Source organism: Meleagris gallopavo, chromosome 2 (genome assembly GCF_905368555.1).
Source record: "Meleagris gallopavo chromosome 2, MGAL_WU_HG_1.1, whole genome shotgun sequence".
Lineage (NCBI taxonomy): Eukaryota > Metazoa > Chordata > Aves > Galliformes > Phasianidae > Meleagris > Meleagris gallopavo.
This window is the reverse complement of record NC_139405.1, coordinates 30920162-30945211: the sequence shown is the minus strand read 5'-3', so window position 1 is coordinate 30945211 and position 25050 is coordinate 30920162. Positions and strand designations below refer to the sequence as shown.

Below are 25050 nucleotides of genomic sequence, written 5' to 3'. Positions count from 1 at the left end.
ATCACCAACCTGCCTGCACAGCGTGGAACTACAAAGTTAATCATGCAGCTATTTTAGGACAGAGGCTTTTGTAAAAACTCACTAGATAGATCAATCTCTTTCTAAAAAAGACAAAACCTAAAGAAGAATCCGATTAATTTTCAGTAAAAAATGTGTATTTGAATAATTGTATGATGTATATTATAATAATTAACATATTAATCTGCACGAATTATCCATACTTATGACATGAGTTTGCTATAATTGCCAAAAGGTACTAACATGTTTATTTTCTTTTTATATTCTTGTACTCATTCACAGAATCATAGAATTGCTCAGGGTGGAAAAGACCTTAAAGATCATCGAGTCCAAACACAACCTAAATTAACCTTCATTTCAGTTCTTGACTCAGCTTTTACTGTAAAAGGAAATCCTATTTTTGATGTAGTTTTTTGTATGAGAAGGAGGAAAAAATAGACAGTATTGATGATGACCTATTAACTTGTTTAACCTTTATGTTTTTGTAGAACATACAGATTTACTGGGTCCTTGTCCCGAAGATGAAGCTATCAGTCCTGGGGATGAGTGCATGGATGCAGTGTTAGATGAATCACTTCTTGAAACTTGTCCCATTCAGTCTCCACTGCAAGTTTTTGCAGGGATGGGTGGATTGGCCCTAATTGCAGAAAGACTCCCTATGCTTTATCCTGATGTAATTCAGCAAGTGAGTGAAAAAATCAGTCTAGAAAAGCATGCTAACAATTTTTTGTTTGTTCAAGAACAGTATTTTCCCCGTACGGTAGCAAAGAGTTGCTGTTGTGCTATAAAGCCATGCTTACATATCATTTAATTATTCTCAGTGTGGTGAAATGCAATCTTCAGTGTGGACTATATAATTTTATTTTATATATTATAATTATAAATAACCTTATCTCAATTAATTTTATAATAATAGCACATGAATGTCGTAGTATACACGTTATTTATTTGTGTAGATCTCTGATTATAATAATTATGTGTAGAATTCCTGTGAATAGGCTTTTTGAAAATGTCAGCAGTTGCATTTGTGTGGAATTATTTCTTTGGCTGCTTTTCTTCGTACACAGGCCCTTCTTACGAAAAAAATAAAAAATAGTCCCAAAATTATTTAGTTGGTCGTGTTTCTTAGCATTGTGAATATCTGTTCCCTGTGAAATAGAGTTGATCGTGACTGAAGGGTGCTGCTGAGTACCTTGACTGCAAAACTATGGCAGGAGTGGGTAGCCTGTCGTGAGACCAGGGTGGTTAGTGTGAGTCATTTGTATATAGCAGTGCAATTCAGGAAGAACACATTCAGTACTGGCAGCACGTTACATGAAAGTATGGTTTTTCTGAAGATGTTTTAGAGAGATCGCATTAAGCCTGTAAAATGTCTCAAAGTTAAGGAAATGTGTTTGCATAGGTGATTACTGTATTTTTAAATACTGTGAAATAGCATGTAGTCTGCATTGATAAAGACAGACAGATCTGTGGAATTCTGCAACAGGTAAAAGCCAGCTTACGGCTATAAGAAATTTGATTTTTTTCCTTTCTTTGAAGTCTTCTGGAAGTCCTGAGTCCTGGGAAGTTATTTTCTTGAAACATTTTTTTCTTATTTGTGATACATTTAAATTTAAATACAGAATAAGAAATATATGATCTGTAAAAACAAAACAAGTACAGTAATGCTAAATAGAAGATTCATGATTAAGACTGTTGAATTCTTTAGACTTTGCTCTTTAATTTTACTCATATCTTGCCTTATTTTACTGATACTTGTCATTCTGCAAATGCAATGTTTTAATATGTACCTAGTTATTCTTTTAACGTGTAGATGGTTGGAGGCAATACAGCTAGTTGTAGTTTTGACTTCTAATTAGGAATTTGCCATTTTGAACAAATTCCGCAATGACTTCTTAGATTAATCTTTTACAGTTTAGTTTTTTTCAGTTTAGTTTTTTATTTAAATCAACTGATGTATGCCTATTTAATTTTAAGTAGGCTTACATCAGTTGATTTAAATGTTATAAAAGCTTGAAGCTTCTATGTTGTTCAATTTAGAAAGACATGAGTGTCTGTACTGGGTTCATATGACTCTGTGTTTTTGGTAGTCCCTTATCCATGCATCTGCTAATAGTAGTATATTTAATGTGAATTTTGAAGTCTTTCATATTAAGATTTCATGTCCTTTAGATCCTAATTGGCTGTATGGCTAACAGCTCTTTTAATTCTTGTTCTTGTCTAAGGTGAGCACTCCAGTTGTTACATCAACCACACAGGAAAAGCAGAAGGACAGTGATCAGTTTGAATGGGTTACCATTGAACAATCAGGAGAATTGGTGTATGAAGCACCAGAAACAATTGCTGCAGAACCTCCACCGATCAAGTCAACAGTTCAGACAATGTCTCCCATACCTGCACATTCTTTGGCTGCCTTTGGTTTATTCCTTCGTCTCCCGGGCTATGCTGAGGTGCTGCTAAAAGAACGGAAACATGCTCAGTGTCTGTTGAGATTGGTGTTGGGAGTTACAGATGATGGTGAAGGAAGTATGTGCTGCAATTATTATGTTTCTTTGTAGACCACGGCTAGATCATTTTACTTAAAATTATTTTTACTGTAATACTTGTAGCAGGAAGTTAGAAATGGTCTGTGCAATTTGTAAAGAACTGTATTGCTAGCACCTGTCATAATCTCATCTCTGAATATGAAATTCTTCCTCATGAAGTTTTGTGACAATCATCAGTATTCGTATGTTTACATCTGGATGCTAGAGTAATTGTAAAATAACTACTGATAGAACTTAGAAATGACATTGTTAAAATGCCAGTGCACTTGGACAGAACTGTCTTGGGTAGTAGGATTGCTCAACATTTACTCATTGGGTAAATGTTGGGTATTCCTGCAGCCAAATGCAAAGTAGCATAGAAAGAAGCAAAGCTAAAGCAGATGTAGGATAAACTCTTGGAGACTGCATTAGAATAAGAGGCGATGATTTAAAGATTATAGCAACCAATTAGCTAAGAGTGAACTCTGTTGTAATGGTGTGAGTTCATAGGAATAAAGGGACTGTTCTTAAACAAATGAACAAATGAGCATACAAATTCTTTGTATTCAGTGTCTTTCCAACCTCAAATGCATGTAGATCTAGTATTGATTATTTCTCAATGTTTTTCAAAACAAAAGATGCCAGTACTTTCAGAGTTCTTTCATTATGCCTTTGCAAACAATGCTGTTTTTCCGTATGTTAACCAACTGCATTTAGTCTGTGTTCAGCAGTAAAAGTCTTGCTTACTGTCCTTTTTGTTTTATATTTCAATTCTTGTATATTTAGATACAGGACCGTAGTCAGGAATATACTGCTTAACAAACTGTTATGCAGTTTACTGGCTGCTTACTCCACCCTGATTTAAATAGTAGTTAGCTAGAAGACTGCATACTCTTACTCTGATTTTTGTTTTCTTGAGTTGATTTCAGTCCTTTGCTTTTGCAAACAATTATATATGCATTTTGTATAGAGAAAGAGGCCAACACAAAACTTCAGCTTTTTTGATTGCTTTTCTTTCTTTTTGAGTGCATCTACTACAGCTATTGGCATACAGTTTCAGAACACATTTTCCTGATAGATGGGAGCTATCTTTCATTTTCAGCCTAAAATTACTCATATCCAGTTTTGTGCCCAGTTATCATTGTACCTCCATTATTCTTTGTGAATAACTCTTCTTTCTCATGCACTTGATGACTAGAGTTGTATTCCTTTTTAGCCTATGGTTTTGCTGGACTAAATAGTCAGTTTCTCCATTCTCCTAGACAAAAGGGTGAATTCAGCTCTTTATCAAATACAGTATCAGTTATTTGCAGTAGTTTACACTAGTTCTCTGTATGAAGTATTAATGTTTTCCATTTCTTTTGTAATTACATCTTTTCATACACCTATAATCCTTCTCACAAAATATGGAGGTCTGCTCTTAAAAATCCAGGGTTTATAGGTTAAATATGGGTTGATTTGTCTGTGAAGGTAGATCTTGGGCACATGTTTAGATTTCTTTTTATCTTTTATCCATTGTTATTTGGGTACACCTTCTGTTGTGGAAAACTGTCAGGCTATTTTTATGTAGGAAGATCCAAGTCAAATGATGTTTTGCATCCTTCTTTTTCCTTTACAAAGAGTAGCAAATAGACACAAACTGGTGCATTTGTTTAGATATGTATACATACAAATACATAGCCATATTTGTAATGTACTTCATTAACTCTTCTGGATGATATGGCCGATAGACTCTTGAGGGAGAAAATAATATAAATGTCTTTAAAATGAGAAGGAAACTTCTGAACAAAGTTGGCTATTTAGAAATATTTTCAGTGTTTAAATATCTCTGTTATACTTTTACACTGTAGACACGTGAAATGCATTGTTAAATACACATGCACAAAAAATTGAGACAGTTCCCAAATATGTCTGTTGCATTTGGAGGTCATTCCATTATTTGTAATGTGGCTTTTAAAAGAAGTAATATTTGCTCGTAATATATAAGGGTTAAATTTTTTAGATAGATCTACAAAATGTTAGCATGCAGCTCATGTAATTAAAATTATGCAAGTATTTCACCACATATTTGACTTGAGTCACATCACAACTTGGATTGTGCAGTGGTTTAATTCATAATTTGGTCACGAATACAAAAAAACAAAAAACACATCATGATAAATTACAGCTGCTTGTCAGCTGAGCTGCTGTTTGTTGACCATCTGTGTGCTTTAACTCATTCTGCTTGCAAGGTTTAGAAAGAAAGAATTAGTCTGAACCAGCTTCATTCTCTTTTATTTAGAAATATAACCTGCAGTGTAGTTTAATACAGAGAACACACATGATTATTAAGGAGTTATTTTTTCTTCCTGGAAACGGTGAATCAAATATTCTAACTTTCGATTTTAATGAAGTCCATAATGGAAACAAAGAAATATTCTTCTGAAAAAATGTTGATAAGAGAAATTTAATATTAGACAGCTTACCATAGCTGAATGCTTAAGTCCTTAGTATATTTCTGTATTGCTGTGTTGTGCAAATCACTGCAAAGATTAACAGACAATACTGAACTACAGAAAGAAAACGTGATCTTTATTTTTTTTTTTTATCCAGGTCATATCTTACAGTCTCCTTCAGCAAATGTGCTTCCAACCCTTCCCTTCCATGTGTTGCGCACTTTGTTCAGCACTACACCGTTGACCACCGATGATGGAGTACTGCTTAGACGAATGGCACTGGAAATTGGGGCTATACATCTTATCCTTGCTTGTCTGTCTGCTCTAAGCCACCATGCACCAAGGGTTCCCAATGCTAGTCCCAACCAGGCAGAGGTAAGTTTAGTAGCAGAATAATTGCAAAGTAACAGTTTTTGCTATAAAAACGAAAATAATCTCACTACTTTCATTAAAATTTAATTTCTACACAGTTGGCATTTGAATGAAGAAGAAAAATAGTTATAAAATACTTAAGTAATTTTACTTGCTTGTTGCATATAAACATAGTAATCATAAAATTTAACCAACAAAGAAGCCTTATCATGAAGCATTAAGGTGTAATCAGTTTCTTTCACAGGATCATTTTTTTCAGTATGTAAGAGGCACGATAATGGCGGGTTGTTCTTTCTTTATTAATTATCATGTGTTAGCATGACCTCATTACCTTATTTAGCATTCATCTTCTAAACTCTACTGACTGCAAATTATTTCCTCTTAAAAGCTTATAAATGTAAATGAGTTGTGAAAATTAATGAATTAATGGAGCAATCTTTAAATCTAATTTTTCTATACTTTTCAGGATCCCAAGTGGATCTCCAAAATAAAACTTTTTCAAGGTGCTTACTGTTAGACTACCCTATATTCAGAATGTGGATCAACTGATTTTTTTAGGATTATGAGGTGCCATTTCTGCGTAAGACTGCCTCAAAACATGCTTAAAATTAGTTAATGGCTTTCCCTTTTTTACAGTATGGCGGCAGGGACTTGTGTGGAAAAAGGTCTGGTGACTAAATATGACTAACAACTGCTAAATGTAGGGGTGTCCGTATTTTAGCAACTTCTGATACTGATTGGGGGGTTGAGTAAATAAGAGATAAAACTACAGAAGTATAGTTCACTTTATTGGCTAGTTAATTTTGAAGGGGATCTGAGATATTCTGCATCTAATTGAGTATCAGACTGGTGACACATTAATGTCTTAACATTATAGTACTTTTGAATAGAAAGTGCAGCCATTAATTCTGATCTCAGGTTGAGCTGTTCCATGACCCCTGAAACAGATTGTTTCACACAATTCATAGCTATCCAAGTGATAGATGGAAACTTGAAATAAGAGATCCACCAGACCTTCACCAAAGCTTGTATTTCCGAGGCAAGGCTTTCCCCTTTAATTTTTCATGAAATCCTCCTGAGTGTTCATGTGTGCCAGTGTCTTCATGACAATAATCACACAGCTGTTTCATCACCTCACCTCCAGCACTGGGTGCAGTTTGGGTTCCACAACATGAAAAGGACATAAACCTAATAGAGAACATCCAAAGGAGGGCTACAAAGATCCTGAAGAGTTTGGACAGTTAAGTGTGTGAGGGGTGGCAGAGGCCCCTATGTGTGTTCAGCCCAGAGCAGAGAAGCTGAGGGGAGGCCCGATGGCGGCTGCAGCTCCTCACAGGGAGCGGAGGGGCAGCACTGAGCTCTGCTCTGTGTGACAGTGACAGGGCCCGAGGGAACGGCATGGAGCTGTCAGGGGGCAGGTGGAATTTTTTCCACATCCATTTCATCAAAGATCTGAAAAAATTGCCTTAAGTATTTAAATAGTTTCATAAGGACTAGGAAATTTAACAAAAGGCATGTTATTAAAATGCAGTTATGCAGACCATTGGAATAAGCTGTAAGGTTCCTCTGGAAAAATACAAGCTATCTCAGAACACTGAAGGACAAGGCATTTCTTCCTTGCTATCTGGAGAGGAAATATATATTTCAGTGATACAGGAATAATGTATCAGAGCTATACGCATAACTTGTATCACTTCCCATTTTGGCACATTTATTCAAAAACAGCGTATTCTTGAGCTTCTTAACATTTCAGTTGCTTACTTTTGATGAAATTCCTTCCTTCTATCCCTTCTTCTGATTGTTATTCACCTTGACTAGGACTTAAATAGTAATAATTTCAGAGATTTATTGTTTAGCATGATATTGATTAAGTAACATTTTAATGTCTTTCATCATTTAAACAGTAACAGTATTTAAATAAGAACAAAAATGGACTTGCAGTTTTAGTTAAACCAAAGAATCACTTCCAGCAATTTAGTGCTGACCTGTATTGGAATTTTGTGGCAGGAGAATTCCTATTCACAGCTTTTGAGTTCACCTGGATCTTAATATCTTGATTATATTAATGAACTGAGATTACATTATTTTGCAGAATAAAGGCTTTTTAGATAATTCATTGGTAAGGTAAAAATTATGAAACTGTTATGACTTTTTTTCCCTGTAATTTAGCCACAGGTATCAAGTACACACAACAGTGCTTCAACAGAAGAACAGCAGTTGTACTGGGCTAAGGGTACAGGCTTTGGAACGGGCTCCACAGCTTCAGGATGGGATGTTGAGCAAGCTTTGACTAAACAAAGGCTAGAAGAAGAGCATGTGACCTGCCTTCTACAGGTGTGTAATGATGAAATTTTGATCAATCACTAGTGATTGAAACATTAGGGCCTAGGGAACAAAAATAGAATTTGTAATTTAGTCTGACAGTACAGTAATTATGGTATTTTGGGCAAAAAGAAAACCAAAACAAAACAGCTTATAACTGTGTGTATGACACTGTACATGAAAAATTAAATATATTTTGAGTGTGGTAGTTTTCAAGCTTCACTAGGCTACTGCATAAAAGGGACACAGGGGGTAAGCTTAGATGACAGTTCTGAATAGACTGTGAACCAAGATGTTTTCTGGTATATTTCCCTGGAGCTGTCATACATCTCTGTGGCATTCAGTCAAAAGTAAAGACTGTCCATCAAGGAAAAGGGATAAGAAAGTAGACTTTTTTTATGCAAAAGTCATGTAACCTATTCATTTCTCACTGTTTTTTTCTCTGCTTTAAGAAAGTGTCCAAAGCTGTTAGTAAAGTGTCCATGAATGTATTGTACACCAGCAAAACAAAATCTCACTCAGACATACTGATTATGACATCTTGATTGTGTCTCTTAAATAGCAATATTAAATCAACAATGAGATCTAGATCTCAATAATACCAATGCCTTTCAAATACCTTATATTAAGGGCAAGATAGTCCCATTCAGTTAGGCCTTTTAAGTCCAATTGTGAAATGCAGCCACCTCCAGTTATCTTAGAGCAGTGTAAAATGAGAAACATTCTAGTCATCAAAAATTTCATTCACAGAACTGTCAGCTCAAATGCGTTAACTAACATTACAGCTGGGTGAGAGTACAAATGAGGTCAAATTCTGAAATGTCCATGCCCTCACTGATGAAGATATCAATTTGATGTAATCAGTTATTTCTGTCACTGTAGATTATAAGGCACAAGTATCACATCCTCTTACAGAAGCAAAACAAATCTGAAACAATTCTCCAAAGTGCAAAAGAGTTCAAAGCACCTGAATGACTCTTGGCAAGGCTTCCAGGCAGTATTCTGTGTTATGCCATGCAGAGGTTTAGTTATAACTGTCAAAAGTCATGAGGAAGGGAGACATTTGCTTTGAGCAGTCAGCAATTGGAGGAAGAAGTAAAAAAAAAAAAAAAACCCTTCAGCATTTTGCTAAAGATGTCAGTCAGTTTTACAATCAGTTCTCTGGAAGGATTGTTTTTGGAAAATTCTGTTATATGGAGTGCTGGTAAAATAAGATACTGCAGCAAGATACAGTGGGTAGTGGGGTTAGAGGGAAGAAGGAGAACAAAAGGTCTTCAGCATCCATTTAGGGCCTGTGAACACAGCAATGGCTGTAGTTGAGATGGCCCAGGGTGGCTTCCCACCTTTTCTGAGTGTAGGGTTGCTCCTTGCTTACTGAAGCACAAGCACACACGTGAGCGGTTGTTCAGGGTTACTGACATGCTCATCACAAGCTTTCTCATCTGCAACTGGAAGTTCCATCCAAAAATAGATCACAAATAGCTTTTAAAACATTTGCATTAAAAATAATAATAATTTTTAGCTATTGGTTGTTCTAAAGGGAATGGGATTGATCAGCAGCACATCTCAGAGGTGAGCTTGCAGTCTCCTCTTTTGAGTAACTCTAGCAGTCTTATCTATATTTACATTAGTTGATTTCTTGAAATCATTCAGAATTAAAATAGTTATTTAATTTTATCATTTGCCAAAATTGTGATCATAATCTAGGAACTGAATAAAATTCCTTCTGAGACGTCTTTGGGATTGCTGAAATAAACATAAGTAATGAATTAACAAAGTACTTTGCAAAGTATTATGGGATATTTCTTAAGGAGGAAAACAAAGTTCTTTTGCCTAAAATGAATTGGTTTTGGTTAAATACTTTTCTGCATTTCAGGTTCTTGCCAGTTACATAAATCCTGCAGGGAGTACATCGAATGGAGACACTCAGACTAGCCATGAGGGTAGAGGACAGAACAGCAGCGCTTTGCCATCCGTTCTCCTGGAGCTACTCAGTCAGTCTTGCCTCATTCCAGCAATGTCATCATACCTCCGCAATGATTCAGGTAATGTGCCATTCTTTCCTTCTAGAACCAAGGTACTTAACTCTGTCAAATAAGCAGAATAAGGAAACAGTGCTGTATCTATCAACAGCAGCTTGTTCTGACTAGCTTCAATATGTTTGCTGTTTTAGAACTGTACTAATGAATGTTTATTCACTTCAGCCTTAGAAAACTAAATAACAGCGTTCACCGAAATACTCTTTTGTTCGTAGTGCTTAAACTTAATTGCTTTAGAGTCTTTAAATTTGAAATTCGGTTCTTAAGCTGTTGAAATTAATGTGAATATCATATTTCCATCTGAAAAATTCTACTGATTGCATAAAAGATCCATGGAGAAAGAGTACTTTATAGAAGACCAGGAATCTTTCTGTGAAGAAAATGGTTAATTTTCTAAGAAAATTGAACAAGTATATGCCTGAAGTAGGTACGTGTTGCAACTACTAAGTTCTAGAGCTGTTCTGTGTTTACTTTGAGCAGAGCTTTTACTCTTGCATTTAGGAAATGCAAAAGCCAGCCTGTTCAGTAAATTGCAACATTTTTTTAAAAAAAATGGAACAATGAAATCATCAGAGTTGCTTTTTTAAGAAAAAACAAATGAGTTATGTGTTGCTGCAATTCTATGGAAAGATATTTTGATAGTTTTCATTCAGTATGTTAAATCTTACTATAGAAAACACTTCAGTTATCCAAGAAAGTGAACTAAGCAAATACCTGCATGGAAACAATGGTAAAAACATCAGATTGGGTTTGTGACCTATGTTCAGTCTCACTAGATGATAGGTGTTAGTATAAAGTTATTGGTAGATGTGGTTTTCAGATAAATTTTACCCTTAAGCTTTGGAACATAGACTTTGCCTTAGGCTGGATTTTCATTCAGATGCTTTGTAAAGATGGATTTAATCTGTAAATAGCAGAATACATTGTTCCAAATCTAAATGATTTGGTTTGGGGCCTGATTTGCCTTGTTGAAGTAACTGATAAATATGTTATTACATTACTGTAGCTCTTTTGGATGCCAGTTGTATTATGTAGTGATGTGAATTTCTTCAGTGTCATAGCTGCTTGGTGAATTGCATGATACATTTTGTCTCCAGAGTTTAAAGAGAAATCATCTGTGTCTTAAGTGTCTACAAAACTACCCAGAACTAAAACAAAAACGTGGCTCTTTCAGTCTGTGGTAGCTAGGCATTACATAATCTTATATGATGGAAGAAAAGTAGTTCAACAAGTCTACTGGGGCCTTACAATAAAAAATAAAAATACAAAGCTGTCTCTTGCCAGGCCGTAGTTTGACACTTCTCTCAATTTTGTAATGAATTTGTTGTTCCTGTTTTGCACATATTGCAGTCAGAAAGATGAACCAAGTAGCTTATATGCTAGGCTCATTGCTGCAAATGAAAATCTAATGTAAAAGGATTTTTAAAAAGATAAAGTAAAACAGTGAAGAAAAGTAATCTCTAACAGACATTCATAAATTCTTCTGTTGTTGAGGTAGAAGGGAAAAGTCACTGAAAAACCTGGCAAAAATGCCCTTTTATCTAGAGGATGAAGCTGTTGGTTCAGAGTTATAAATGATTCGCAGCTGTTGAAATTGCTTTTTGCTGTTTTCTATTGGAAAACATATCTGTCTGGGTAAGTCACCTTTAACTGAGAAGATACTGATAGAAGAGATATGTGGCTGGTAGAGAGAAGTTTAGACAAGTTTGACTTTCAGGGACAATTTGTTTTCCCTAAGTACAAAGAAAAGAACAGCCTCAGTGGAAAATACTAATTTTAGGTATCTTTTCCTTTGCTGGACTACTGCTTTCGTGATTGTCAGAGGATGCTCAAATGTTACAATTCTGAATTAACAATTACTCAAGTGAGAACAAAAGAGATACTTCCTGTATATTCATAAATGTGTGAGTAGCTCATAAAGTAACAGGTAAACTCTGTTAAAGTACAGCAAAACCTTTCTTCTTAGAGAAAAGCTGCCACCTACTCTCCTAATTCCAAATTCACAGAGATTGTTATTTTCATTGGAATTTAGAACTCGAAAATTGTGATGCTGAATACATTGATCTGAGCAATACAGTCTTAAGTGCTTCCTGCTGTATTTGTTCAGAAATGTATACCTAAAACTGTAATTAACAGTGTTTTTCATTAATAAGAAAAAAAACTGGGCAGGCTTGTATCAGTCAAGCTTTTCTTTGGAAACATAATAGGACACCAGTATGAGAGGATGATGTGTGAGTAGGCATGAATTCTGAAAGAATGTCTTTGCATCATGAATATTTGAGTCAGATGCATTTAATTTAAAAGCATTCCCTGAAAACAGTTTGTCTTAATGATAGCCAGGCATAACTCCAATGCAGTAATTACTGTTTAGTGCAAAAGCAGACAATTCTCACATCGATGTATATGAGTTGCAGGTGGTGCTGGGGTTCTTAGTATCACCAGCAAAGTGTCAGGAAACACAACTGACAGGAGAACCTGGCTGTCACAAGAGAGATGGAAGTTGGGATGCTTTGGAGCAATGTTGAGCTCTGGTACAGTGCTCATAAGATGAAAAAATTACCTTAAGCAATGTATTTATGGTTGGTAACTTTGGCTTATTTTCTTTAATTAAACATTGAAGACTAGTGCAATGTAGTAGAACAGACGTGACTCTTTCACCTTAGACCTTCTAATTTTATTTCAAAGTTCTCTAGGCTAAATTCTTGTCTTTATTCCAACAGTACTGAATGCTTACCCAGTAGAGGTAGGAAAAAGAACAGTATTATTGGTAAAGCTCATGAGCACAGTCTTCCAGTTTTCAAATGGGTGTGACTTCTGCTATCAAATGTACTTTCATGTAAAAGAGCAACTAATTGTATTTTTCCTGTAACATACTGGACTGAGAAATTAGAACACTGCATACAGAATGCTAATAGAGTGTTCCCAGGTTCTGGCACCCCATCAGTAACAGGCTGTTCCGAGCAAAATGCTGACAGAAAATAGCAAATTTCAGTATCTCTGTAACTTTCTAAAACCTGAATGGGTAATACTGGCACTAGCTAATACTTCCAGCATAAGAATCACCTTTATTCTCTTGCCAGATTACAAGTTTCACTGTAAATCATTAAAATAAATGATCTTCACTTATTATCTTTTCCATACACATAATTTTATGTGGAGAACATTTTCTGTAAAGAAATATACGTGAGTAAAATGCTGGCTTTTCTGTGTCCCACTGTTTCACAGTAGGCTGACGTGAGCATGGCCAAACAATATGATGGGCATTTTGGTATTGGTGAGAATGCTGTGTATTACTTAGACATGTTTTGGTAGGTGCAGATATGCTACATCCTGCAAAATTCTTGAACAGGCTCAGTACTAGAATATAAATTTACCTTTATTGTGCTTAGAAATTTATCGAGGATTTTTATTGCTTTGAATAGTTTTACCATTACCACTCAGTTTCCCTGAAATGTATGCAGACTGAATTTTTATCTGGGTTGTTCTAGATTAAAGTAATATTAATCAGCTGAATAGTGCTCACATGGTTTAGAAACCTCACCTTGAATTAGATCTTTACAAACCAGATTGCTCTGTCATATTCTGCAGCTTCATCTGCTTCAGAGTAAGGTGATTGTAAAGCCCTTGAAAACTGCAAACTGACTACTTCCATTAATTTCTGTAATTGCTTTTTTTCGTGTCAAGAAGGAAGGTTTATCTGTCTATGAAGGACTTCTGCATATTATACAAGAGATCTCAGCACTAGTCAGAAGGAACAATATGTATTGTAATTCTCCCTGTTTCTTGAATGTTTTTTCCCATCTTTGTGTCATATCTTGTTATGGCATTACTATGATTTTTGTTACTTTTGTTTATAAAATGAAATATAAGTTTGTAGCACGGTGAGATTTTCCTATTATACATTTATGTTTATTCCTATAGAATTCATGTTTATGTTTGTAAAACTGGTATCATTCTTAACTTCTGTGCCATGGAATATCTAATATGTATTCATTACTGGGGACTTATATATATTTTGTACCAAAAGCTGTCATGGAAACCTCTTTTCAGTTGTCTTTCATACAGCATGTTTAATTTGAAATATTAATTTTTTTTTAAGAATCCCTCAAATACATGGAAAATTTTTCTCCTTGAGCAGTGTATACCACAATGAAATTTGCTTCCAACAAGAAGTTCCCAACAAACAACCATCAGGTACTAACAGGAGTACATGGCTATCTAGAAGGTACAGATTTTGCTGATAAAATGAGTTACTTGGTTGGGAGACCTAGGCTCATGAAAACTAATAAAAGCCAATATTTAATAAGAAGGAGAGAAGAAAGCTCTACAATAATAGGTAGGTGGTTCTTCCTTAAAAATGTTGCTGTACTAGTTCGTTCCTAAACTAATACCTAAGAAGTCCTGAGATGACTTAACCTTGTTTAAACCCAGGAGAGAGATTTTTTACCACCTGTTTCCTGGAAGACAAACTTCATGGCAAGACACAGAATTGTACCTGAATTCTTTGCTTGAATTCCCAGGCATACAGGAAGCAGATGGTGATGTGATTTGAGCTGACATCTTGCAGCCACTTCTTTGCATGCTTACCTCTTGGCTCTTTTAGTCACCCCCCTCCTTTGGTGGAGAAAGAATCCATGTTATGTGGTTGGCATAGCTTCTAGTGTTAGATCCAGTCTTCCTTGGATGTGACTGCAGAAAACAAATGATGTCTTTCTATGGGAGGGCTTTACTAGAGGGACTGTGTATGCAGGATGTTCCGCTTTGTAACAATCCAGTTTTTGCTTTAAATGTGTATTTTGTTGTTTATCAAATACTGGGACATCCTGGATATGTGGATCCATTAGCACTTGGATTGTTCCAGCCTGTTGCCAAATACCTCTTTGTGAAATTTTTGTATGCAGTACATACTGTGGACAAATCTGCTGAAGGTGATCATACTGAGTTTGTTTTTCTGCCTCTTGATAGATCTTTGAGGCTTTATCTATTACAGTCATTCTTTTCAGGTCTGCCTTCCTCATCTCAGAGCTTGAACTACACCAGCTTTTTGCTGAAGCATTTATTTTCTATTGATCATACATCTCCTCTAGGCACTCTGCGGTATTGCTTTGCTGTTCTTAGAGCAGTCCATTTCTATTGGACTGAGAAGGCTGAATACATCTGGAATCTTGTGTTCCCTTATGGGTCTCTGAAGTTGGTACAATGAGTTCATTAAACTGTGTGATAACATCTTTATTCATCCACTGCTGAAGGTACTACTGCAGTGTCAACATTGAATCGTCATGAAACTCTGCTTTTCCATACATTTGTAACTATAAATAGTAAGAGGTATTGCTGTTAAATTCTTTGTTTGAAATTCTTATGCATATATTTGATTGAAGGTGTAAACACTGGCTCTATTGGATTGGAGCTAGCTAAAGTAAAGTTAGATCTAAGTCTGCATGAGCACAGAGATGTAAATATTATCATTTAAGAGAGGATATCAAACTACTTTTTTGGAATGAAATACAGCTCATATGCTAGGGCAATCTTTGTGATAAAATTACTCAGTAACTTCTTTCAGAAAGTCAAAGCCTGTATGGTATGAAAAACCAGAAAGTGCAATGGCAATTTAGGTAGACAGTATATAATTATCCAAACTTAAAAATGCCTCTAGTTTTCATTAATGTTAATGAACTCGTTCATTGGTAAAGGAATGATGCTGGACCTCCTCCATGGATGGTTCTAACTTTGGGCATGCTCTTTACCTAATGTGCTGTTGAAGTGCCTTACAAAGTGAGAAGTGCGGTATCACACCCCAACGTTGGTGTACTGGTCAAGTCACGGTTTGGAGAAGACAGTTATGCACTGAAATGACATGAAATGAAAGTGTTTATTGATTTCACAGAATTGACAAGCTTAAAATAACTTCAGGATCAAAATAAACAGTTTCTATCTGAATTTTCCTTTTTGTTAGTTTCCAGGTTCTTGTAACTTCTTAATTTAAGCCCCATCTCACATAACTATGTATTATGAGATTAATGCGATGATGCCCATAAATATACTAATATAAGTAATACATTGAAAGAAAGAAAGAAATTACTGACTACATTCTATAGTCCTAAGTAAAAATGAATAAGCTACATGATTTCTTTTCAGTACAGCTGAGCCTTACAGAATGCTCTGAAAATTAGTATACAATACCAGAGAATTGCTATAGAATACAGATAGTAAGTTTTCTTGTCTGCATGTTTTCTTCCAGTGCAGCCTCAGCTCTATTTATCGTTTCTTCTAGATGAGCTGGTATTGACTCAGAGTAGCAAAATCAGAATATGCCATCTTCCACCTCTTTCTTCTGTAAATCACTGAGTTACAGTGTCATTTCTGTAACTGATTGAAATATCATTGCCAAATTCTTTCTGTTGTAGATCCCTGACCTTGTTTTATGTACATACTTGTTAAGACATGACTCTTGAAGGCTCACTTGGTTAAGCAGTTAGGAGGTTCTGTACAGTAATGAGCTGTTCTCCTACATGAGGTTCTGCTTATTTGCTGTCATTTTATGGAGGGACTGTGTGTAGTTTTGCCGTGCTGATTTTCAGAAATGCAGCTGTCTTGTTCTTCATGTGGCACATGTAATACTCAGAATGGTAGTTTTTAAAATCAGTTCCAAACCCCTTTTTTAAGTTTGTATGTGAGTTTTCTCAATTGTGTTTTTTAATCCTCAGCTCTCAATAGTAGCTTTTCTTTTAGAAGAAATACATAGATTATGTTCATGTACAAAAAAACTTTGATAACCTCAGATTGTCTGTGGATTTGGATTAAATTCAAAAACATACATAAAAATAAAATAAAAAACCATACATGAAAATAGTTTAATGGACTTCTGTAAAGTAATGGTGTGTTCCATGAAGTACTCATGGGAGTTGCAGTTCTGGGCCTAAGCCGTTAACTGTTCAGAAAGGGAAGGACTTGGTCCAGAGTGAGTATATTCTTCTGGGAAATGATATTAAAGCTATTTTCCATACAACACCATGCATCCTTTTTTATTTTACCTGAAAATAAGCATCAGGTAGAACTATGAAGTTGTATTTTACTTGTGTTAAACACATTCTGAAAATGGTGATATGGAAAATGTAGTTTATGGTATTTATTTTTCCTTTGGAGAATATGTGTCAAAGTATTGTAATTTTTAATATTTCTTAAAAGAAGTACTAAAACTCTCATTTATTTTTTCACACCACTTAAAAGAAGTTTTAATTAGAAAAGCACATTGTCAGTATAGCATGATTTCAAATACAGATTCAGTAAAGGCAATAGAACCTAAGTTTTTTCAGCTTTCCACAAGACTAACAAAAATGCTGCAGAATATAGTCAGTCAATAGTTAAAATTTTACTTAGAATATTACAATTTTTGGTATAACACTGTTCCTTTTTCCACACTTATTGCACATCTGTTTAGATTTTAAGCCTAAATTATGGTGATCTAGAAATAAAACCCTTTTGTCTGTTTTCTGGTCTCAGCTATGAAGAGACAGACTGCACAAAACTACAGTAAGCATCATGGGACTTGCTTATATATATCTTCATATATTTAGGTAATCTCTCTCTGTGTTCTGATTGTTTTCACTGTTTTTCTGCTTATATTTTTTGTGCCTTGCACATTTATTGTCAATAAAACAGTGACATCTCAGGTTACATTAGTTGGGTTTCATCTCTTATCCATGAGAAACTGAATATTGTCTGTCTTGATTTACATAATGTAGCACCCTACCTGGGCTCACAGATGTATTTAGCAGTTGTTGCAGTGCCCTTAGCCAGACACTTTGCTCTGGAATGTTTCTGATAATCTTTTCAGACTGTGAGTTTTCTTGCTTTAAATTTAGAAATCATCCTTACCATCGCTGGTCTTTGCACTGTGTGCTATGCAATTGATGTTCAAAAACGCCATCAAAGTGTAGTGTAGATGTACACAAAAACAATAACGAATAAATTGAGCACAGTTCCAATAATTCCAAGCAGTGCTAGAATAGATTCTTCTTTCTCCTCCTTCTCCTCTCGCCTTTTTACATCCTCCAGTGTTGTGATGGCAGAGGTCCCCATTTTTCCTGCAAATTTCTTCACCAGTATTCTGGCAGCTAGCTAGAGGAAAGAAAGCAAATGGTAAATCTGGTCTGACAAATGTGCAAGCTCTCATCTTTTTAAATGCAGTTCAGTGCTTTACAATTTTTTTTTCTCACTTCTACATTTATTGAGTTGTATTCTTTTTGTATGAACATGTAGATGGTATAAATAGATGCAGATTGGATAGAAGACTGAAAAACAGCTTGATGCTTCAAACTTAATTAATGTGCCTGATTATAAAAGAAATGTAAAATTTGTGTAAAGCCAGCTAATTTGTTTCCTCATGTAACATCAAATCGATGAACGCAGGTATGGAGGCATTGTCAAATGCTCTGAAATGCCCGGAGAGATTCTGTGAATTTTCAGCGGCTGTTAAATAATTTAACTGTCACAATACAGAAACAGTTGAAAATGTTCATGTCTGCTGTTGCCCAGCATGGATAATGTGCTTCCTTAACACGGTATCGCAGTCTTTTTTTTGAGCAGTGAGCTGTAAGTAGGCAATTGCAGGTGAGATCTCATCCTTTTACTTGTTTAATACATCAGCTTTTGGACATCCATGCAACAGTAAACATTGAACAGAAAATGTCTGTCTCTCAAAATATAAAGGTTATTACTATTCTGGATGCTCATTGCTGCAGTATGCCAAAGGACAGCAGTGCTTTCATAGCAGCAACATTCTGTGCAGTTTAAAGACTTGAGATAGAGATTTACAGACATACGTATGATTTATTACCTATTTTTGTTGCAAAAGTGAGGTTGACAGCCTGTCTCTATTACTTAGCTGTTCTTGCACTCTTAATTTACAGCCTAGTATCTTCTAGAAACATATTCCCTATAAGATTATGTTCTTTGGTAGCTGGGATGTTTATATTGTATGTAATCTGCTATGCTGTTTTAGCCGTATCGATCAGAAATTTCATATCTTAAACTGAAATTTGATTGGGCTTTTTACTAGTTCAGATAACCCGTATTTATTGAAGATTTACAGTCACATTTTTTTAGTGCTACAGCATTTTTCTCTCTTGGCAAGCATCTTTAATCATTGATGATGAATGTATTTTGCTGAGCCTAATTAAAGCCATCAGCTCAGAGCACATTTCCCAGAAAGGTAAAATAAGATGATGTTTCTTACCCTACATTGCATCAGGAGTAAAATGTCATCAGACATGCTTCTTACTCGTCGATTCGGTGGCAAGCCAGGCTTTTATCTTCATGAAGGGGCTGCTCTCCTCGCTCAGATAGACCCAGCACGAGCACGGGCAGTTCCTTGATGAAGAAGTTCAACGGTGAGGGGAATAACATTACAGAAGCTTCCCTCGGTAATCCACCAGCATTGAGGGTAGTCGAAAAACCCTTCTGGTAATGATCCTTGCTGTTGACTAATTCTCATTAAAATGAGGATTTTTTTTTTTCCTTGGATGATGTAGAGCAACAAAATGTATGCCGTTTGGTTTTGCCTTGGAAAAAAAAATGAGCAGCTCCTGTTTTATTCAATGATATTTAGTTATTTATTAAGATTTCTAACCCCCCCCACCACCACCACCAGCCTGTGATTTACGTTCTGTGGCAACCGTCTGAAGAGGCTTTCTCACGTTGACGTGCCGTAATTCCGAATGCAGCGAACTACGTGCAGCCACGCTCCGTAATTTTAGTCCAGGCTGAGGAGGGATGCAAGGAAGTGTGTATTGCTTGCGGCCGTGTCAGCGCTGCCACACACCTGCGCTCAGAGGCTCTGGAAATAATTCCAAGGTATTCTTCGGAGCACTGCAGGACTTAGGCAGACAGATCTGAGGGGAGGAATGACGGCGGCTCCAGTCGCACACTGTGGCGAGCTGTGACATTGATTAAACATGCACTTGGCACTTGCTGAATAAAGAAGGAGCTACGAGCCACCCTTGCAGACAGCGAGTTGCATAACAATGTGCGATGGCTCCGCCGCTTCATTGTCAGGCCGGGCACATTTTCATCCTGCAACAGCAGAGAAAGTGTGCGGCGTTGGGAGGAGTGCGGCTAACTGTACTTCGGGGGGTGCTGATGGAGTGCTGCGTGACAAGTAGTGACATTAAGGCATTCGAGCTGAAACTGTGTTTCTGCCTGTTGTCTTTTTATGCTTTGTTTGACAGGCAGTCGTTTCTAAGGGAAGTACTGATGCTCGTAACGTTCCCTTTTTGTACTCACCACCCGAGGAATGCAGGTTAGGGTGTAATTAGTGAAAGCACAGGCTTAGAAAAATATATTCCTGCTTGCCTTTCAGAGGAAGCAGTGCCCCTGATTCTTCCTAGTAGATGACAGAGGTGTTTTCTGCCTGTGCCAGTGCAGGGGAGGGGGCAGCTCGCTTCTTCCCAACCTCTTCAGAGGAAAACCGACGATAACGAGAAACCTCCACCACATTCCAGAACAGCATAGTTCAGAAATTACAGAGTTGCTTGAAATTCATTTGTCAATAATCTTTTTGTGGAGTGTTTAAAGAAAGCAAGAGGGTAAAATCATCACTTCAAATACTTCAAATTTAAAATTGTTTTATTTACACATTAAGTATTTTTTCTCATTTTTCTGAAGTGTTACAGTGCATTTGTTTTTGTTTTTTTTTTTAACTTCAGAGATGATTGGCAACACCCAATATTTTCAGTGTGCATTATTTAATGGCAACTGCCATGTTTGAAGTACAGTGCACTGTGTATGGTGCTGGTACTTTGTCCTTACGCTGAGCTTAGTGTTGACTCGGTGCAGTTGTTTGGCTCTAGAAGAATGGCACAAAGAATTAGTTGTAATCTGTCCAGCACTGCTCCCCTAAAATATATTATAGTGTGAACATGCAGGCTTTCACTTTAAGCTCTTTCTGTGTTCTGAAAAGGCTGCTGCAACTTCTGTTTTCTTGGAATGGTTTCCTGTTGATGCATCTCGAACGAAGTTCTCTTTGTTTAGATCTGCTTGGATACAAAGACGGGAAAAATGTCACCTGTGTATTCTGACTGTTCCCACTTAATGGTAACCTAATATTCAAGCCATTGTACCATATTAACCCTCACATGTTAAAACCTGAACTCTTTGTGAAAGGAGATAAATTGTGCAATGTGTGTCTTCTATTTAACAATAAATAATGTACTTGGAGGATAAGAATCCATCACCTTGTCGATTTAATGCAACATGATTTAAAGCATTCAAGGCCAGCAGAAGAATTTCTTGCAGTGTTGTCGAGTACAAACGGTGACAATAAAGTAAATTTAGCAGTTGCACTACAGATAGATGGCTAATTAAGATGTACCCACAGAGAGCAGCAAAAGGACCTGCTAAGTATTTCTTGGCCTGGTTATACCTGTGGTTGAGCTCTTGTATCGGCCTGCTGTCATGAGCCACATGATGCAGCTGATAGTACAGGGGCTACATGAGCCCAGGGAAACAAATCTCTGGAGGCTCCCTCTGCACACAGTGGAGGGGGAGCAACAGCTTTTGCACGCCATGATTCAGATCCACCCTTTGCCTCGGCCTTGGTTTGATAATCATCCTTCCTCTGCATTAGTGTGTGTGGCTGGACAGGTGTGCTGAAGTTTGGAGAACACACCCAGCACAGCACAGTGAGAGGGATGGGGCAGCGGCTGTGCAGAAGAGTTCTTGTCTGTAGGGGAGAAGAAAAAAATAAAAAGATTGTCAATCCTAACATTTCTTAATTACAGGAAGCTTGAGGAGTTCATCTGTGTTGGGTGAAAGCTAGTATTTACTAATACCAAACTCCCTTATAACTACAATACATCTTCAATATGAAGAGAAAATTCCATGTGAGATTTTTCACATTTTTACATCTTAAGTGAATAATACGGGGTCATTTTGAAAAGACCTTGATTTCTGCATAATGTTTTGTATGAAGAATTGAGGAGATATTTTATATTTTGCATAAAATAGTATTAGAGTTGACACATCTTATACACGTGAGTAATAAAAACACTTGCTTTGTTGTGGATGTGAAATGGCTATGTGCTATTTGGTTTTGATATCCAGAAATGTACTAAATGTAATTCTGTTTTTTTCATCTAGGCCAACCTTTCAAGCACTTAGTAAGACTTTGGCAAGTCATTGGCAACTAATTTATGTAGCATCCCAAGAGCAGAGCGAGCAATTTCTATTGATTAGAGGTCATTCTGTTCATTATGCTGGTGTCCGAGCATTTGTATTGCATGGAAAGAGTCCTGAGCAATACAAATATATGTCGTATTTTACAGATATTCATATTTCAAGCAAGAGTTGCCAAGTTATCTTGTAAAGACTCAGTGGTATAAATACAGTGATATATAGTTTCAGTCCGTAGATGATCATTATCCTGCTTTATGCTGCAGCTGTGAGTAATGTGTTATACTCATACATCACACTTACAAAAGAGACCAGTACTCTTAGCCAAGGTGTAAGTTTTGTTTCCTCGTGCGTTTTTATGAATGTATATAATTTTGATTTTAATGTACTCTAACATTATCGTGTATGTTATATTTTTGTTAAAATCTGCATATTTTGAGGGAGGTATTTATGCCCTATAGAGAATGAATGCTCTGGAGAAGATTGCACGTTAAAGGAGAATGTAAATAAAGATTTGAAGGGGATAATGTGAAGAAAAGCATAAAGGATTGTCTAGACTTAAAAATCTATTTAAGACACTGTAATGAGATCCAGAGGATCACTCATACATCATTTATGTATGAAGATTATTTCCTCTTGTATTTGTTCTGCATTTTCCCTAACATGCAGGAAAATGCATCCTGTAGGTTATGCATTCTAGTTTTCCTCTGTGACAACTTCCACAAACATCTGTTTGAGATCTGACACTGTTTCAGTTTGAACTGCAGTACAATAGAGGAAAGCTGTGTCTGTTGGGAGATGCAATGATAAAGATGAACCAGTTTGCTTAGTGTAACCAAGAAGCAGATGTCCATGCCCTTTCCTCCTCCTTTCTAAGGCTTTTGGTATTTTATTCTCATGAGATCTAAACACAGCTACTGTTTTTTGTTTGGGGGAGGCGGGGAGAGTTGGTTATGAGCGCCTTACTTATTTTTTCTGACGTAGGTAATGTGTGATGCCTTTGAGTCCGCAGTGATGACATGGTTAGTCTGAGACAGATTTCAAAGTCTTTATTTTCCTCTCTGTTGCAGGAAAAAAAAGCTCAAGTTACTTTTAGATTTCTTACTGTTGTCATTCATTGCTCTTGATGTGTATCACCTCAGCCTTGTTCGAATGATGTTGACACTTCAGCTATGTATCTACATCTTGTAAGAATTTTCCTTCTGATTGTGGAACTTCAAACGAACAGAATTCTCTCAGAGCTGTAAGTTCTAGCTTTTCCCCATCTGTCAGTCTTCATTCACCAGAAACTTACTTGTTCAGTCTCTCACACTTGCTCTATAATAGTTCTATATTAAGAAAGCAGTTTAAGCTTTATCGGTGCCACCCAGAGTAGTTTGACACAGAGAGTAACATCACTTTTTCTGCCACACTCCTTTTGTTGCCAGCTTCCATTAGCACCAGCAGGATCCACTGCTTTGTTGTCTGTGCATGTGGTTGGAATGCATACCAGTATTTAATCAAGAAAACTGGCAAGTTTGATAGCTGAGCTCAGCGTGCCTTTGGAGGATGTTGAGTGATGTGTCCCATACTGGCTTGGAGAGAACTATTTTAAGCTCTCTTGATAAATGGAAGTTACTTGGGAGCTGGTGACTGAATCTTGCTGACTCCAACTGTGCTCACTTACTGGATGTCGTGGAATGGAATGATGGAAAAAAGACTATTGTTTTTGTCTTCAGTCTCACATAGGATGTCAGGCATCTTCATTTTTTACTTTTGCTGTGTTATCAAAGAGAATCTCTTGTATGAGTGTTGTACGTCTGAAAAGTGATTGGTAATTTTTAAAATGCTTCAGTGATGATTCAGTGCTATTCTTTACAGCTCAAGAGGTTTTCTTCCAAAGGTATCTGGGACTAATTCTTCAGGTTGGTTTGAATTTAAGCTGCACACTTCTGGAGGATGGAGGATTTCAAGTATCAAATTTCTGAGCTGTCATGTTCGTAAGTTTTATTGTGGTAGAGTTATCGTTAAGCAAATATTGGATCCTTCTCCTGGGCAAGCCTGGAGAGGCAAAGTAGTGAGCATTGATCCTAGTCCAGGAAAGTGGCTCTTGGTGAACAACAGAACTAAAACAAATTCCTTTTTTTTTTTCAAAGACTTTAAAGCATCTTCCTTGGTGAGAAAGAACAAATCTTGTGCATGTGAGTGAGTCCAGATGACTGCTTTTATTTAAATATAGAGAAGGTACCATCATCCTAGTACCTTTTGCTATGACTTTTTTCTGATTTCTTATCTTTACTTTGAAGTGGATACTTTTGGAGCAAGACCATAACATTCTCCTTGTGAATGAAGTCTTTTATTTTCTATTGCAAAAAGAATGAGTATGTGCTTATCATATTTTAAAAGCGTTTAAGGTATTGAATTATTTCCTAGTGATGTTTTTGTAGTATAACAACTTAATGAACAGATTTTTTTTAAATATTAAAACTGATTATCCATGTGTGGTTAATAATATTGAAGGTGTACGAAAGAACTAATTGTAAACTTGTACATCTAATTTGACTCTGATGCAGAATGTTATTTTAATTTACAGGGAGTTGTTATGAAATATGCACTGAAACATTACCCTACTGAGGTATTTGAGAATTAAAGACCAGGCAACCTGCCTTTCTTTTGTAATTAGATACTGGATTACATGTCGGGTAAGACACTTAGTCCTTTGAAGACTAAAGTTTTCTACCTCCAAAGAGCACACAAATTATTTTTCTCCAACAAATTATTATTTTGCAAAAATCATTGAGAGGTTTTATCTTCTACTTCAGTCTTCATCTGTTTCTGTACTCCACGTTGTTTTAGATTGCTTTTGAGCATTAGACCATTAACTGGAGAGCTCTTCACTGATTTACACAGCTGGTGATGACTTTTGGAGCTGCATATACAGAGCATGCTTTAACTTGCAGTCTCTAGCTCCGCTCACTTGATTGCAGTAAATTTCCCACCAGGAAGGGAATTTTTTAGGCAAGATACCTGAAAAAGTATCAGGTAAAAGATAGAAGAGTTAGGGCTTGATTTAAGTGAGGCTTCTCACATCACGCTTTGTTCTTCCTTCTGCTTTTGCTCGCCTGTGTGCTGCTGAATTTCTGTGGAGTACTTTTCAGAAAGACAGATCTCTGGAATAAAGAGTGGAATTTT

At 36.4% G+C, this 25050-nt stretch overlaps 1 protein-coding gene and 1 long non-coding RNA gene across 8 annotated transcripts in view; one reads left to right on the top strand and one right to left on the bottom strand.

The window, feature by feature from the left end:
* The window catches only part of BIRC6 (baculoviral IAP repeat containing 6), a 169334-nt gene that overhangs the window by 104551 nt on the left and 39733 nt on the right, over positions 1-25050 (top strand). For all 5 annotated transcript variants that reach the window (XM_085219529.1, XM_085219526.1, XM_085219527.1 and 2 more), the window contains exons 61-65: positions 507-703; positions 2244-2544; positions 5136-5353; positions 7520-7684; positions 9549-9717. In XM_085219529.1, the coding sequence (XP_085075655.1) occupies positions 507-703; positions 2244-2544; positions 5136-5353; positions 7520-7684; positions 9549-9717 (1050 nt within the window). The remainder of the gene's footprint in view (positions 1-506; positions 704-2243; positions 2545-5135; positions 5354-7519; positions 7685-9548; positions 9718-25050) is intronic.
* Positions 15292-19731, bottom strand: LOC146544926 (uncharacterized). 3 transcript variants are annotated; one of them, XR_014882096.1, is made up of 4 exons: positions 19373-19731; positions 18947-19271; positions 17587-17829; positions 15292-15555 (listed from the first exon to the last, which is right to left on the bottom strand). It is a non-coding gene; the product is annotated as an uncharacterized LOC146544926 (long non-coding RNA). The 3 variants fall into 3 exon arrangements; XR_014882097.1 differs by lacking the exon at positions 15292-15555 and having other exon boundaries at positions 16981-17829; positions 19532-19731; XR_014882095.1 differs by lacking the exon at positions 15292-15555 and having other exon boundaries at positions 16982-17829.